This window comes from Primulina eburnea, chromosome 6, assembly GCF_022965805.1.
Source record: "Primulina eburnea isolate SZY01 chromosome 6, ASM2296580v1, whole genome shotgun sequence".
NCBI classification, from domain to species: domain Eukaryota; kingdom Viridiplantae; phylum Streptophyta; class Magnoliopsida; order Lamiales; family Gesneriaceae; genus Primulina; species Primulina eburnea.
The window spans coordinates 34,786,999-34,804,921 of record NC_133106.1 but is presented as its reverse complement, the minus strand read 5'-3'; the positions used below and the strand labels follow the sequence as shown (position 1 = coordinate 34,804,921).

General features: G+C 35.7%; 2 protein-coding genes and 1 long non-coding RNA gene across 8 annotated transcripts; 2 read left to right on the top strand and 1 right to left on the bottom strand.

Annotated features, from left to right (window-relative positions):
* The first annotated feature begins 1,771 nt into the window (after window positions 1–1,771).
* LOC140834636 (protein NRT1/ PTR FAMILY 6.3-like) lies at window positions 1,772–6,153 on the top strand. Its single transcript, XM_073199667.1, has 5 exons — window positions 1,772–2,055; window positions 2,176–2,353; window positions 2,477–2,516; window positions 2,967–3,529; window positions 5,055–6,153. Exons 1-5 carry the CDS (start codon window positions 1,938–1,940, stop codon window positions 5,917–5,919), a joined length of 1,764 nt encoding a protein of 587 aa, XP_073055768.1. The 5' UTR covers window positions 1,772–1,937; the 3' UTR covers window positions 5,920–6,153.
* On the top strand, window positions 3,536–3,871 carry LOC140834639 (uncharacterized). Its single transcript, XR_012118739.1, has 2 exons — window positions 3,536–3,787; window positions 3,824–3,871. It is a non-coding gene; the product is annotated as an uncharacterized lncRNA (long non-coding RNA).
* A 2,276-nt stretch (window positions 6,154–8,429) lies between the features above and the next one.
* LOC140834633 (oxysterol-binding protein-related protein 2A-like) lies at window positions 8,430–17,090 on the bottom strand. Of its 6 annotated transcripts, none has more exons than XM_073199659.1 (11): window positions 16,314–17,090; window positions 14,590–14,949; window positions 13,893–13,989; window positions 12,566–12,972; window positions 11,745–11,900; window positions 11,416–11,583; window positions 11,192–11,332; window positions 10,701–10,922; window positions 9,300–9,413; window positions 8,770–8,957; window positions 8,430–8,657 (listed from the first exon to the last, which is right to left on the bottom strand). In XM_073199659.1, exons 1-10 carry the CDS (start codon window positions 16,692–16,694, stop codon window positions 8,781–8,783), a joined length of 2,223 nt encoding a protein of 740 aa, XP_073055760.1. In that variant the 5' UTR covers window positions 16,695–17,090; the 3' UTR covers window positions 8,430–8,657; window positions 8,770–8,780. The 6 variants fall into 6 exon arrangements, with proteins under 6 accessions (XP_073055760.1, XP_073055759.1, XP_073055761.1 ...); XM_073199658.1 differs by having other exon boundaries at window positions 8,789–8,957; window positions 16,314–17,089; XM_073199660.1 differs by lacking the exon at window positions 16,314–17,090 and adding an exon at window positions 15,531–15,900 and having other exon boundaries at window positions 8,789–8,957.
* Window positions 17,091–17,923: the final 833 nt, after the last annotated feature.

Here is a 17,923-nt window from a genome sequence, read left to right as displayed (position 1 = left end):
ACTCTATATTTCGATGCGGTAAATTTTTTTTGGGTATGATTTGAGGGAGGTCTAAATGAGAATTTGGACGTATTCTTCTTTTTACTATGGAGAAATTTTTTACACTAGGTGAGGGAGGAGCACACTGGCAGTTACGATAAATTTAGAGAAGAATTCAATTTTTATTTTTGAAATGGGGGTATTGTGAGTTTTAATAAGACAAAGTATATATCATTTACGACATATGAATATGAATAACAAAAAAATGTAATAATTAGCAACTAATTGGGAAGTGCAGGTAATTAAGCATGAACCATGACGTCTTCAGCGTTCGAGTAAAAAAATATATCAATTGAATTTTTTATTATTTAAAAAATATGCAAATGGATAAAACGAAAATCTCTCCCCATAGATTAATCCCAATGCGAATCAAAGAGGTATTAAAGGGATTTGGATCATCTGCTGCTGTTAAACTTGTGTTGTGATTTTTTTACACGAGATAATCAGCTAATCATCTCGTTATTTCCGATAATTTTTCAAATTTATCTGATACTATGTGAGGTTTATCAGATGATCGATTGATCATCTCGTGTAAAAAGTGCACAACACTCATGATGCTGTGTTTTCGGCCACAAAAAAAGATCCAAATCCGTATTTAAAATGCCTTTAAGTAAGTTTCAAAAAAATAAAATTTAATTCAATTAATAAAATTACAAAATCACGAATTGTAGAGAAACCCAAAAAAAAAACCCCTTTTTTTTAAAATATTTTGTATCTCATTTAAAAACTACTTCAATTTTTTTTGGGAAAAAAAATTAAACTCAACAAAATTAATTACACACAACAGTTTTACAGCGCTATATGAATTAATTCTTGTTTACTTAAAAACAATGACCAGTGTGCTTATTGTTTTCTTATAAATAAATAAATGCCTAATCATTTACCGAACAGTGCACTCATGTGATAAAAAAAAAAGGTAAAAAAAAAATAAAATTAACTAAAATTAAATTCATATTAAACTTTTTCTTGTTGTTTCCTTCAATAAAAAAGATGAATTTAACGCGACGAAACCCGTGGTGGTACTTTCTTGCCAGTTGAGCCTAAGCTGCTCGTGTCGTATTGCAAGTTCCCAATTCAATGAAATTGTAAAATGGGCGACATTAAATGCCCACTGTTACAGCGTCAAGTCGAGCAGGGAATGCATGGACGTCGAAATCCCAATTTTAAATCTATAATAAATATTTAGTATATCCCAATTCTATATATTAAAACAGCTTTTACTTTCGTAAAAATTAGAAAAAGATTTAGCCACACGTCGTAAATAATCATCCGCACATAAAAAGTGATTATTTTCTATATTATATAACCAAAAAATTTGAAGTTTGGAGTATTCCATGAAATATTCTAAATATCGACAATGTACTGTGGGCTGTAAAAGAAGGTGTGTCGTTAATGTAATTAAGCACACGCTTATCTATATATATTAGTGGCTAATCAAAATGTTACTTCAAGAAATTAATAATATACAGCTGGGGATGTCTCTATTCTCCTTTCTTTTTTGGCTGATCATGTAATAATAATATATATTTATATTATTGTCGGGTCGGGGATGAGGGACGCCTAAGATGAGCGATTTCATCTTTTGGAACAATAATATATATTTATACGATTGTAATTCCATTAATTAAAAAGAATATATGGAGAGTGGTCATAGAAAAATCAATGTATCCGTGTCCTTAAATGTCACGTCAGCTGGAGAGCTACTGCTATAAAGTGACCAAGAAACTCTTCTCAGAGCTCATAATCTCTCGGAAAGTTAAAAGCTTACATTGCCTCCCGCTCTTGCTCTCTTTTCCAAACTGAAGAGAAAAACACATTCATTGTCCCAAAAGCTTTTCTTTATATCACAAACTACATTTCACGGCCAAAAATAATAATAATAAACCGAGATCTGAGAAATGGCACTCCCACAAACTCAACGAGAGGCTGAAACTCTCCCCGATGCCTGGGATTACAAGGGCCGTCCGGCCGTCAGATCCAAATCCGGCGGATGGACCAGCGCCGCCATGATTCTAGGTGATTTATATCAAATTCCTTTTGTTTGGAAAGCCACGAGGATTTGTTACATGTTTTCTGTATTAATATCATACACAAGCTTGATAAAGTTGGATTTTTTCGTATGGTTTGTGCGAACAGGAGTTGAAGCGTGTGAGAGATTTACTACGCTAGGAATAGCGGTGAATTTGGTGACATATCTGACAGGAACCATGCACTTGGGCAATGCTGCCTCAGCCAACAATGTCACTAATTTTCTTGGCACTTCTTTTATGCTATGTTTGCTTGGAGGGTTCATAGCAGATACTTTTCTGGGGAGGTGAATTTCTTTTAATTTTTTAATATTTTGTGTTCTAAATGCCAGATTATGGCGGTAACTACAATATTATATATTATATTTGTCGACATTCCATAAGGTTCCATTTTTTGTGCTTGTTTGCAGGTACCTGACCATCGCCATTTTCGCCATCGTTCAAGCAACGGTAATTACACTGCGACTTGAATTCCAAGAATATCATTTCTTGTTTCCCAAAAATATACATGGATAATTTCTTGATTTCTTCGCCAGATTAAATACTCTTACCTTTTCATCTTTTATCTGTGAAAGAGGATAAACTCAAGCTAGCCCTTTATCTGTGTGACAGATTTTGTGTAACTTACGGCTACAAAAACACCAAGACTTCCATGAAAATTTGGTGCATTTTTATTTAATGTGATGAGGAAAATAGAAAGAGTTGAGAATAAAATTTTCCGTTGAATCATTCATCTCAGTATATATATAATTACTTCCTTTAAACTTGGATTGTGAAGAGGAAAACTGGAATATTGAATTAGAATCGATCATAGACTGTAAACAATCAAGACTAATTAAACAATATAATATCTTGGTTGAAAATAGAATAATTGATTAATATTTATATTTTCTTGATCAGGGTGTCACAATCCTGACAATCTCAACCATAATCCCCGGTCTCCGGCCACCGAAGTGCACCGCCAGCAGCCCATCATGCATCCCAGCGAGCAGCAAGCAGCTCTCAGCCCTCTACCTGGCCCTATACCTGACGGCTCTCGGCACCGGCGGCCTCAAATCCAGTGTCTCGGGCTTGGGGTCCGATCAATTCGATGATTCCGACAAGAAGGAGAGAAAACAGATGACCAAATTCTTCAGCTGGTTTTTCTTCTTCATAATGGTTGGGGCACTGGCAGCAGTTACAGTCTTTGTTTACGTCCAAGATAATCTAGGAAGAGATTGGGGATATGGGCTTTGTGCCTGCGTAATCATCGTGGGGTGGATGGTGTTCTTGTCGGGGACGAAACGTTATCGTATCAAGAAACTTGTGGGCAGTCCGTTGACACAGATCGCCTCGGTTTTTGTGGCGGCATGGCGGAAGAGACACTTGGAACTGCCGTCAGACCCTTCGCTTTTGTTCAATGTTGATGATGAAGGATATGGTAGCAAGAAGAAGCAACAGCTACCACACAGCAAGGAGTTCCGGTGAGTTTGCTCAAACTATTTTTTTTTTTAACTGTATTAACTGACATCCCCATTCTTAGTTGTTATTTTATCAATTCTTTGCTCTCTCTTTTACCTTTATGCATATTCTAAATCATTTTTTAATCTTATATTCCTAATTTTCAGAAAAAAAAAAAAACAATTGACTTCTTAATAGGTTATAAAAAATATTTTATTATAATCTTTGAAATTTTAAGCACTCCGATATTGTAAGAAAATATTGTAAGAAAATAACTAAAGGTATGATGTCTTTTTTTTTTTTTTTCGAAAAGGAAGGTATGATGTCTTACTCCACATAATTTGTCATTTACAGAAAAATGTCATTATAGGAAAAAAAAAATATTTGACATCCCAACATTTTTTTAATATAATCTTGATATTTTCTATTTTTATAGAAATAGGTCAAATTAAATGTAACGTAATCTCTTTATACAAGATTTTCTACTTGTCTCTATGGCATAGCTAAGGTCTTTAGCTATAAATGCTTAATCTGATTAGAAAAAATAAATTGATAAAGTTTACGAGTGTGCATTATTGGCGAAATGAAATTATATGAAACGATTGAATCTATAGATCATTTTATGGCCATAGCTGGAAACGAATCATAGAGTGGCCCATCCCTTATAATTTTGATAGCAATATTTCAACCAAACAGCAACTATTCTCACCCCATTGGTTCAACAACAGCGTGGGACATCCGCAGCTAGATACTACAAAAGGTCGTTTACTTTGTTTCAAGCATCACCTTGATCGGTCAATGTAAGAAAAGAATTTTTTTAAAAAAATTACATTATAATTGAACATTCATTCTTCTAAGCTGGCTGCAAATAACTTATAATCCTCAAGTTAATGATGTTAGTTTAAGTCTTTGCATGGAGTTCTTGGCAACAACTTAAGCGCTGCCCTATTTATTATATCTCGTACTTTTTTTTTTTCTGTTTTTTCCCTGAATATTGACAAAATTTTATTATATATATATATCCTTCGGAAACCGAGCAATACTATATCCACCACACTATATATACTCCCATAATAAAGAAATCAGTTGGCAGAAATACTATGGGCAAGTGCTGCTAAATGTCAAGAAGATGTCAGTCCATGTGGGCTCGTTACTTCTTGGTTGAGTTTGTTTTTGATTTTTAACAATATCTTGCTTCGATTTTTACCTTCACAATAAATAAAAATTATTTGTTTAAATGTACAAATGATTGAGATATGTATGAACAACTTGTTATTTATTAATCTGAGCCTCATATTTTACACAGTGAAGAATTTAAGGTCACGAGCCGGTAGATTGTCAAGTCTTGTGTCTGACATCTATCATTCTTTGAAATATCATATGTCAGTTCTTTAAATAATATTGAATTTAATAGACATGGACATCATTCAAGATTTATGTCTTCAGTTCTTGCATTTTAAAAGGTTAATTAATATATTTATTCGAAGATATGCATGGTTGTTATTCTCCTACGAATGTCATCTTATCAGAGATTGTTTTGGTTTGTAGTTTTCTGGACAAGGCAGCAATCAAGGTGCCCGAAAGTGGCGTCAAAGTGGCAAACAAATGGTACCTTAATACATTAACCGATGTCGAAGAAGTAAAATTAGTGATTAGAATGCTGCCGACTTGGGCCACAACGATAATGTTTTGGACTGTATACGCCCAAATGACCACGTTTTCAGTTCAACAAGCAACCACCATGGACCGCCACATCGGAAAATCCTTCCAGATCCCGGCCGCGTCCCTCACCGTTTTCTTCGTCGGTAGCATCCTGTTGACCGTGCCTATCTACGATCGGCTGATCGTCCCTATATGTAGGCAGGTTTTAAAGAATCCACATGGTCTCACTCCTCTACAAAAAATTTCTGTTGGGCTAGTCTTGTCAATTGTTGCAATGGTAGCTGCAGCAATGACAGAAATCAATAGACTAAAAGTAGCCCGATCACACGGCCTTACACACAACCCCGAGGCCACACTACCGCTAACTGTCTTTTGTTTAGTACCACAATTCCTATTGGTGGGGGCCGGCGAGGCGTTCACGTATATCGGACAACTTGATTTCTTCCTTAGGGAGTGCCCGAAGGGAATGAAAACGATGAGCACGGGTTTGTTTCTAAGTACGATATCGCTAGGGTTCTTCTTGAGCTCCATTTTGGTGACTGTAGTTCATCAAGTAACGGGTCAGAGTAAGCCGTGGTTAGCAGATAACCTTAACGAAGGGAAGCTTTATAACTTCTATTGGATGTTGGGGATTTTAAGTGTTTTGAACTTGTTTGTCTTCTTGGCTTGTTCAAGATCGTATGTGTACAAGGAGAAGAGGCTCGCCGATGAGGGCATTGAGTTGGAGGAAGCCGAACCTATTTGCCATTAAATGCTCATTCTCAGCTTCACTTGTATAAAAGTTGTAACCTGTTTTGTTTACATAATGAGTGGAAGAGTCGAGGCATGGATAACGACTCTTCTCTCTTCTTTTTCTTTATTATCTTATGTGATGATTGATAGTTAGACTTAAGCCAATCCTAAAAGCTAGTTTAACGGGGATAATTATCCAAGTCCATATATAAAATTTTCAATTATTTAATCAAAATGTGAGACATTTAACATATTTCTTCACACCCAATAACAAACATGTGAAGCATGAAATATATAATATTGTGTTACTCATATGGTAGTCCAACGCATAACGGTGGGCATGAACCATGATTGGAACATGTATATGATATCATGTTAAGATTGAGACATGGACCATACTCAACCAAAAAACTAGCGCAAAAAAGAGAATTGCTCAAGTACATGGAAAATTCGATGCTGCCCGTGCAGGCACTGCCTGCACGGGCAGATCCAAGGGCCAGAAAATTTCTGGCCCATTTTATTTTATTTTTTTAAAAAAATTTCACCCCCCATGATTGAATCTTGACCCTTGATTGGGTGTGGGGGCACTGCCCCCACACCCAGGATCGACTTTACCCAAGTACATAAAGGCAACACTAAAAAACTTAATCCAACCGATGCAAGACATTTAACAATTCTTCTTTGTTTGTTTTGTTTTACCACTTTAGGTGTAACATAATTTGCTGCTATAAAAAAGAGAGTTGTGTACGGCTAATAAGCATGAAATTGGTTGCAACTTGTAAAATTAAATTGTCTGGCATTCCATGTCTGGTTGATTACATCCTACATGTAGGGACACTGTCTCATGATAGAATCAAGAGTTCAAATTTAGCCACACATACATGGGGTTCGCTAATTTTTTTAAAATCACATTTGTGTGTGAATCTTGTCCATCCAAATAATGTGAGGGCAAATCTACTAGAAATTAGCATCGATTGAAAACCAAAAATTCATAATAACCAAACCAAATCTTAATATAAATTTTATTGGATATTACATAGAGTAGTCAGGTGTCGACATGTATATTCTTAGTTGCTTGTATTACATTGTTTCCCATGCATAGAGATGGAAATGAACCAAGCAGCTTATGGGCTACTCAGAGCTCGGTTAGGTAAAAAACTCGTTTGAGATCGTTGGTTAAGCTTAATGAGCCGAGCTCGAAATCGATTTTGATCTCGACAAAATATCCTTAAGCTCGAGTTCGACTAATTTATTGATCATTGAGTATATAATAATAATTTGCATTGTCTCAAATCAAAATTTGAGTGTAAGGAAGGTGATTGTTTGTCTTGACTCGTTTACCTCCCTAACTGAGTCCAAAATTGTTTTTATTTGTAATTCAAATTAGTTGCAGGAAAAATCAAATCTTTCAGTTTTTTTATATGGAACCTTGTTTGAAGCAATTATAAGTTATACTAATCAATAATAGTAGATGCCGTGTATGTCTTGAAAAGAGAGAATAGCACATTTCTCTACATTTATCTATATTTCAATATATAGAGAATCATCCTTTTCTTTTTTAAAAAAAACACACCGCAGGTCGATTGACCATAATTTCCTCGTGAAAAACAAAACTTGATACATTAAATGTTAAGAATATGGAACACTTCATCGATTACTTTCCAACTTCATCATAATTTTGCTTTTTGCAAGTCTCCAACAATTATTCACATGTCACTGTCCTACCTATAAAACTTGTACAAGCCCGAAGAAAATTGTTCAACGTATGATTCATGTTTTGTCACATTAACATATGTCTTGAGATATGGACCGTTGGATATTCACGAAATGGTCAAGATTTTGAAAGCGGAATCGATCGACAGAGCAAATTGATTTGGTCAAAATTAGGATAAAAAGGGCCACCCCTCGATGTATTATTGGCACAAAAAAGAAGAAGAGAAAAGCAACTAGCTAGCTAAGAGTACGACGTGCATGCTATGCTATCTTCCGAAAAGGCTAGCTAAACTAAAACGATTGAATAATTGTGGAGGACTTTGACAACCTTTCGATTGCATGTATGACAAATTCTTTAATTTTTACGTACATCAACTTTATCGTACTTTCTATCTCCATATTTATAATCATGCAGTGCCCATATTTACGATAAAACTTATAAAATATAATTTTTTCATAAATTACTTAAATAGAATATTCGTCTTTTAAAATGATCATGTAAAACAATCTCACTGTAGTTTTTGTGTTTATTTAAACCTAACATGAGTAACTAAACATTTCAAGCCGCTGGTGGGATTTGAACACAAGACCACTAGGGTCGTAAATTGTGTCAAGTCCCAAGTTTTTATGGGAACCAAAACCTCACTTCACACTTGCATTCGTACAAAAAAGACCAGAAATTTTCGAAATCTTCGTTGAATAATATGTCGAATCAATGAAGTGAGCTGCAACATATCATTTAGTCCTCTACGACATCTATCATCAAACTAGAGGATGATTGCTATACAACTTTTCCCCTTATTCAGAGCACTACTCCAAAATAATAACATCTTACAACAATTGCTCGATTTGCAACTAGTACGCTGCAACAATAATAAATTTTTAAGAGAGACAAAAAGCACGTCCGGTGACGGAAAAAAAATCGGTGTCGCAAGGAATTGTCGGCGATTTGAAATTCTGAAATTGAAGAGAAGTAATGCTGAATTCATACCCTATGAAAGCTTTAATTTATCAAATCTTGACAACCATGCCGTCGTCATTCTCCTAAAAGAAAATATTTTCATTAGTGTTTAAGCCGTAGGTCCTCAATGTGTCTAGTCCCTTTGTAAAAAGTGTTCAATCCATACGTCCTAAACCTGATAAATCATATAAGTACCATTCAAGGAGTCACGAACCTTCAAACGAGTCAACGAGGCTTTCGTTAACTTCACCAAAAATGTCGGAGCATCCATCCCACTTCCCCAACTCTCGGGCTTCCCAGTATCCTCCCACGTATCGGAAGGTGCTTTCACTGTCTCTTTCGAACCATCTCGGCTTCCAACCGTGTTCTTGCAACTTCCTCGACTGCAGAAGAAGATGTATATATAATCTACTTGTACCATAGTCAAATTTAGGGGTGGCCAGATAACGTTATACTTGTTCCTTTTTAGTTACTTTGGATGGGGAGTGTGTGATTCGACCACCAATAAATCAAAGAAAATACAATATCATATTAGAACAAAACGTAGATTCATGTGAAGGGTCCATGGATTTTGTGATCTTTAAACGTATGCGCTAACTTATAGAAGTCTGGCAGAAACTAAAGGACCCTTGTTATAAGAGAAGAAGTTATTACATGTGTAAGTTTGTGGTCATGATAATTAAAGATACAATCGAATTTGGTCGAGAAAACGGAACTACACGTACCATTCTTTGTCTCATCTCCAATCGGAGCTTCTCAGCGTTTGCTTTGTCATATTCTCCATTCTCGAGATGTCGCTGATCCGGTCTCAGTCTCGAATCTGTTGGTGGGAGCTTCTCCTTCATCCATGATTAAAATAGACAAAATCAGAGAGAACTATAAAAAAATATTACATGTAAAGACGTGTAAAATGCACACAAGTGGAAAAAAAAATCATAATATTGATATATAATAACAACTCGCAATCGAATTCAAGTATAACCAACTGATTTAAAATTCTCATAAATTAAAAATTCAATATTCGTTAATGTTTCATCAAATAGCCAAAAAAAATTCATTTATAACAAGTTCCACTTTCTAATAGAAAATTAAAAAATAAACAAAATTTTAAACATAAGTTGTAATCAGGTTCACCAAGCTGAAGAATTTCACCCATAATTATAAAGCAGACACGATAAACTAGTATTCTTGTTAGTTTTAACTTGTAGCAGTTAAATATCCTGAATAAAGTTTTTTAGCAATTAATTATGCTTTACACGTGTAAACAATGAATATTCACCGCAATTTTCAAACAGCATATGTTAATAACTACTAATAAATCTATATTTAAAGATTTACTAGAAATACAAAACTAAATTAAATTAAGACAAAAAAATACCCAAAAATGCCATAAACAGAGTTCTAAATTGCGGCCGCCTAGGCGGCCTTAGGATGGTAAGACTTCGGCTATAGCTTCGGCTGCGCCGATCAAGCTAACGGAGAGCAACGAAGATTTCAACGACAGTCTTGCGGAATTTCTATGGTCGACGAGATTCTAGGCACGATGAACGATGGAAAAGGTTGAAAGAAGAGAATTAATGAGAATTACAGCAACTGGTGGCAGATAAAACAAGAAAAAAATAAAAATATCGATTTTTAATTTTTGGCAAATTGGTCTAACCCCAAATAACTAAAATATTAAACATATTCCATATTCTTTATCATTAATAACAGATTTATTAATTGCTATCCCGTCAAGTTCCCGCCTAGGTTGCCTAGGCGTTGGTCTAGAGTCCGACTACCGCCTGGCGAATTTTAGAACCTTGGCCATAAGAATAAAAAAAAACAAATCATCAGCACCGCAACTCTTAGTTTTGTTGTAGCATAGGTTAGGCTGTGGTTGAAACTTGATAATACGAACCTAGGTAAATTATATATATCAACAAGAACCTCAAAGGGGAAGAACGTGCAAACCCATGGCATGTCAGGCCCTTGTCTTAATTAATGGCATGTCTATGCAATGCCAGTGCTCATGGAATGTACCAGGAGCACTGACCAGCGTGTATTGACCTTGAGCATGCCTTTGACTACTCTGCCTGACAGAAGAGAACAGAAAGACAATAAACCGTCTAATAGGCCATCAATACCTTCAGACCTGTCGTCAATTCGTTCAGTGTGATTGCAAAAGAACTAAGGTTGTAGCGTGTCATGTTCAGAGGCTGGTCATTCTTTTTCCACAACAAAGATGACTCCGACAAATCTTTTGAGTTCCCCGTTCCATCTCCATGGTTAAAGTAGAGGCTTTCATCCCACTTCCCCAATAAGCGGGCAACCTTTCTCCCCGTTGCATCTTCAACAAATCCATGAACCTATCGAGATAGTATAGTTCGCTCAGTTGAAAAAGTCTTCGAAGTTCAAATAAATCTTATTTTGCATGGAGAAGCTCTTTTAAAATAACACCTTTTAATCTTAATAGAACGTGTTAGATTCAATTTTCACTTCTAAAACCGCATTTAAAAAAGTCAAATGTGGTTTTAAGGCTCAATTTCAGCGAACAGAACGAACTTTCTAGTAAGTATCAATTTATTGACTTCAAAGAATAAAGTGGACCCAAAGTGCATAAAGGACTTGTGCTTACCTGGTGAGGATTACGTTCAAGAATAGACAGCTCCTTGAACTTGAGTTTGCACGAGTATTGGCGATTACCTTGTATATTCATGGTCCCATGGTGATCACAGTATATATTACCTAGAATTAGATTATATATGCTTGTCGTCACCTGAGAAAAAATAAAAAGAAGATTTACCTATATGTATACAATCAACCTTGAAATGCTGTCGAATAAACAAGGTTATTGTGTACCTTGCTCCACTGGAAGATTTCCCCATCATCAAACTCCAAAGTAAGAGTTCCAACAGGATCAAGTTGAATCGATCTTCCCCAAAATTTAGATTTAAGGTTAGTATCCCCCCAGAATTTCCAGCCTCTACCTTCACAGTGACAAGCAATGAGAGTGGGATGGTGACTCACCTATTTCAAGAAAATTCAAGTTAAAAGTATAATTATTAATCCTTCAGTAGTTGGAAAAATAACTAGAAAACAGGCGTACAGTTCGATATGCTTGCATATGACAATTAGCTAATCTGAAAAAGGGTCAACTAAAATGGAGATATTATTCTTTGCACAATCACCTTCTCAGAGAAGAATCGAATTCCTTTTTCCGGATAATCGGCTTCATAAGTTTCACCAAGTAAAGGGTTGAATGGTTTACAGAGCCGTCCTTCTGATGAAGCATATCCAGAAACAGCAAAAGCAGCAACATTCAAAATTCTCAACAGGCTGTTCCCCTGGTGTAACATCATATTTGATCATTACGACCATGAAGCTTTAATATATCATTCACATTCTAATTATATAAAAGATTCAAATTAGTCCATTATAAGATCAATGGAAAAATATAATGTCTATGATCAAGAGTATTTCTTGCTACACCAAATTTGTTGTTGGCAAGGATACAAATCAAATCTTTTAACCTGTAGAGTAATCAAGTGTCACATTTTCGCCATTGTGCCATACAGACAGCTTCACAAACAGTAGTGGTGATCGTAATTCCACGGTACTGCTCATAATCTCGTTAACAATTATAGCTCCAAAATTCCCAGAATCGTCTAAGAGGCAATATATTTAGAATATATATTCCATAAAACTGGTTGATCACACTCATCTCATGAGTTACTAGGTTAGGTTGGAAAAATCAATTCATAGTCAAATATTTAGAAGTATTGCTCATTTTATAAAAATCAAAAAGAGAAATTGAAAAGTAGCAAGTGGACCGTCGCACTCTTTTCACAATTTTGATCCAGTGTTGGCTCAAAATGATTACTAGAATTGAAGTGTCTAATTCTTTACCAAACTGAAATTTGAAAGAAGTGATTATGAAACGGAAGGTTGTAATCATTATTATCATAAAGAAGAAGAAAAAAACATGATTTGTAAACTAAATAGACCTTACCGCTTTACCATGCTCATATGCTTGATCCAAAAGATGAGAATATTCTAGGTCTTCAAAGCACTTTTGCAAAGATGATATTGGCTCGTTAAAGTATACAGGGAGACAAACACGTGCCAAATCCTTTCCAATGTTGTCCTTGATCATAGACCATAAGCTGATGCCTTTCTCCTTCTCAATTGGATCGGGTAGCTTCTTTCTTCTTTCCACGTAGGGGTATCTAAGGTTTACTTTTTTATCCACCTGGTCAGCACAGTCAGTTGGATTTTTGAACGTCAGAAAATCATCCATGTGATTTATTGGTTCAGAAAAAAACTCATTCGTGTCAAAGAAATGAGTTTCCTCCTCGTCTGATGCTTCCTCGAGACCTTGCTTTTCAATATCATCAGATGATTCTGTAGTGCTCCATTCTGTAATCAAACCAAGATGTAGGATAACAGCATATTCATCAATTGAGGGGATCTTTAAAAGGAAAATAAATAATTTTTTGGTTGCTTCATGTATATAAGAAATATTTAGCAATATGCTATATGCTAAATATTCACACATTGACATTAAATTCTGTGATCCAAGTTAACAACAAAGAAATGTCAATAATTATTGATTCTATACGAATGGTTTTTCGCTTTGACAAAGTTTTCAACAATTTTTCAGCCCTTGTGGGTCACTTGCAAGAAGTTTCTCTTTTGCATAAATAATATAAGATCGAGCAACTGCAACTACATGAAAAGATTCAATTAATAACGAGCAATCCAAATCTTTTTAACCCATCTGGCGGCCATATATGCAACAGTGACAATATTTTCAATTTCAAATAATAATGCTAACTTGCAAATTAAGATAATAAAATAAGTAATTTTGGCACCTATACCGATTGTTGGCCTGAATATCATCTCTTGTTACACCAAAAAATAGAGCTAGTGGTTATGTAGCAACTTAAATTTTTTAAATCTTATCATAGATCAGGTACCATGTTTCGATTGCTCGCTACACAGGCAACCACAAGAGGCTTAGGCATCAATTGTTGGAAGCAACAATGTATGTACAAATAGGGAAATAGAATCTATAACAGAAGGTTATAGAAATAGACCGCTGACGAATACAATCTAAAACTTGTAAACAAGTGTTCCGCCAACACACAGGGATTGATCAAACCAAAGATAGCCCATAGCAAGGAAGAAAAGAACAAGAATAAGAGAAAAATTATATTGTGATACATCTAAATTCTGCTCATTGAGGCCTCACAAAACTTAAATGAAAAATAAGAAAATTTGCCGTGTCAAGGATTATCATTGATACTGAGGGTCAGGAGATAAGGACAAAGAAATACCACTATATTTTCCTCGCGCTACATTAGTATAGTCATGCTTCATTGATTGGTATTCTCCATCATTTAGTCCAGAGGATTCAGCTTCAATATTTGCTGCCTGGAAAAGCAAAATGAAATTCTCATGTTTTCTCATCCAAACACACGATGCTAAAGAGGCGGACTGTATTGGATTTGGAGAACTTATATAGGCATTCCCTAATAAAGAATAAACTGCCAAAATAAATACATGCTTGGGAAATTCATGAAAATGGCAAACCAAACTTTGTACCAACCAAATCCGATGACCGAGACTTCATCATCTGGTTACCGTTTGAAAATAGATAATAAGAAACAACTTTAGTGGTATTAAAAACTCTTAGTATCATGAGACATTTCTTATGAGATTCATGAATTGATTCACCCTAATGACGCAAAAACTTCAATATTTAAATGAAACGAGAATTATCAACTCATGATAAATGCAAAATCGATGCAGCTGTGAATTTATTTTTTCATACCAGTAGGGGGAACAATTGACTAAATATGATTTCCCCAATTATGACAAAACCACGTTAACTTCTTGACAAGATGTAAAATACAAACTACAGTCGTGATTTGAAAATAACCCTCAAGCAAAAAGGATCAATTGGAAGCAGTAAAGAGAACAAGTCAAAAAAAACAATCTCTTTGCTAAGTTAACTTCTTAGAAAATTCATACCTCCAATTGTCTCAACGTGTCAAGTAAATTGGAACGTTCCTTGAAAAGAGCTTGAAACTGTCCTTGTACGCCTGAAAATTCCGAGAGCATGATCTGCTCACAGTCTTCAACAACCCCCTCATCAATCCCCTCCTCGAGCAATCGATCCTTGAGCCTTTCTGTTGATATTGTCAAAGATCTAGTAAAAAGGGGAATGCTTTCGTTCTGCGGTCTCAACGAAAAAAGGCTTCTTGTAGAAATCAAAGCTTGTATCCACTCCACTCTCTCTTTTTTAGAATTGGTCCTTAAATGAAGTGTTTTCGTTGAGGTAAACACATAAAACCTCCTGTCGTCAGATTTACTCTCGCGAAAAGATGAAACCTGGAAACACGCAAATTCGCAACGTCTAACGTCAGTACACAGCAATATGCATTTCCCAACCATAAACCAATAAACACGGCAGAAAACAAACTTAGACATTATCAGAATATATAGAAGAAAGCAGTAAACCAGTGCAACCAATAAAGGGTACTATGCCTGAGTTGGCTGGGGCAAACATGAAACCGGATAGAACTCAATTAGTATATGTGGATCTTAAATGGTCTTCACTCTTCACTTTTCAACCTCACAGGAGTGCGACCCAAGAAAAGGTTATTCCCACCTAAATGAAAACTTTCATATAAAACCAAAAACTGGGAATGGGATAGGTTACAGCGCATCAAATCGCTAAGACAAATATGCGAATCAAATGGCAATCTATTAATTTCAATCACTGTGTACAATAATACGAGTCACCGAAGCACTGAACTTGTATCAATTCCAAAAGGCCACACCATATAAAACCATCTTAATAAGATTAAATACATAACTTTTCAAGAAGAAACCCATATAACCTCATATGCAAACAGAACAATTTTATGAACAGACAACGAAAAGTTTCAGAATAATGAACAGTAGTTTACTTCGTTTTCGGACTTAAGTATAAAACCACATGAAGCAAGAATATTATCTTCGCGTTGTAAAATAATTTTCCTTCTCTAATTTCTTCCAAATTGTCCATTCTTACAGTTGAAAAAAGAGGGGGCCAAAAAAAAGTAATCCAATGTTATTTTGACCAAACTTGAAAGATCTGTCATTCGTGAGCGCTGCAAAGTATTTAATTTCAAGAAGCTGCTTCTACCGTGCCCAGATGACTGAAAATAGAAAAGAAAATTTAGATAAAAAAAAATGGACATCAATTCTTGAATCGGAAATTTGGCAAAACTAAAGTAGAAATAGAAAAGAAAAAGAAAGCCCAAAATATTTGATGTGACCAGACGAAAAGAAAACTTAACTAGGCTACACATTTTTGCCCTATCCTTTGGCCTATAATATAATTCCACCTGCTGATGTGACCCACTTTCGATTAACACCCAGTTTTTTTCTTAAAAAGAAAGAATATAAACGCATTTCAAGAAAATCTTAAAAACCATGTTAATAGAAAGTAAATTTATTAGGGAAAAAAGGGTTCCAGTTTCACAGCCATTTTGGAACAATTATTTTACCGACAAATTTCAGGACCTGTAGCGGAAAAAAAATTAATCTTTTGAAGTACATTCAAAAGAGACAAGCCCCCACTTTCGTTCCGTTCTTCCCTACCCCGATGCACATTTAATTTCTTGTCAAATCATACCATCGCTTTAGAAAATATTTACATTTTGATGAGTAGATTGGTGTTCTTGTTTAATTTTCGAGAATTTACTGACCTTTAACTGTACAATGCCGACAGTTCTGCTGTGTTTTCTGCTACTCCTACGGCAGGTAGAGGGGGAGCCAATGAGAACAACGTCGCTTCCCGGCAGCGCGTCGGGGCGGCGAGATTTGGTGTAAGAGAGGACGCCGTTACTTCTCAAGGTGAACCATCGGGATCGCCAGCCCATGCCGTAGTTGGTCCACTTGTTGAGGATCCCCGCCACGCTAGTACTGGTGCTAACATCAGATCGGCCGGCACTGATGTCAGATCCACTGCCGTAGAAATCAAACGCAGACCTGGTTCTTAAGAGGGTCGGCTCCGGAGACGCGTCCCCTGTCGTCGAATTACTCTCCAATGTTATGCAACATAAAGGGTGCAGTTCCTTTACCCGCATTTTCGATCTTGATTATCGATAATAACAATAATCAAAACAATGTTGGCATCTAACCCGGTTACTGATGATTCGAATTAACTTCTAAATTGATGGATCCGACAAAAATTGTTTAACACAGCTTCCGAATATCATGAATCAAAGCAAACTCGGTTAACACAGACACACACATTCAGCATATACTCATGGAGAGATGCACATAGAGGAGTGTGACAAAAAGCTCTGAAACTGAGGGATTCCACAAAGGAATAGAAAAGAGACGAAGAAAAAGGGGAAAAACGAAAAAAAAAAATACACAAAAATGGAGTCTTGCGATGCTGAATTTGTAAATAAATGGAGTTACTTAGCATATATAAAATTACTATTGGGATTATTTATATAATGCTTGTGCGCACTGCGGTTTGCAGAAATGTAATCATATATTGCATACATCATTCATAAATAAAAATATATATACATACACATACATATATATGTCGTGTGGATGAAGCTGGTTAATTACTTTACTTTCTTGAATGCAGTACGAAAATGGTGGCGACAGACTGTAGTATTATTTTTTAATTGGTTGGCACGTATGGGGAGACTTAGAGGTCGATGGGTATACAATTATTAGGAACTGGGCGCTGATCTTTTGAATAAAGCAAATTGTTGACTGATACTCGGTTGAATTAAATCCATGATTGTCTCTTCCAGTTCATTAATTACGCAGCTGACCATTATAAGGCGACCGACCACAGGGCCAGCACCAAGAACATCATTCATTCACACTTGATATCAAAAGGCAATTCTTGGGAAAATTGAAGATCTTGACTCGGGAAGTTCGTGGGATTCAGCACGGTTATCCTCTGTTAGGACGGAATCTTTTCCCGTGTGGGTGCGACCAGGTTGTATCGGATGTTTGATTTATTGCGGAAGTATCCGAGCTATGTCCATTTGTCATCGGTCGTGCTTTTTCTGAATCGGGGGAGTGTTTATGCTTGTGAGTTATTTGGACAAAATCTGGATGCAAAAGCTGCATTAATGAAATATTCTTAAAATTTTCTTGAAATAAGAATGACAAAAACTTGTGTATAGAAGTTTTACGGATAGTATTTTGTGATACGGATATCTTATTTGGGTCATCCATGAAAAATATTATTTTTTATTCTAAGAGTATTATTTTTTATTTTGAATATCGGTAGGGTTGACATGTCTCACAAATAAAGATTCGTGAGACTGTCTCACAAGAGACC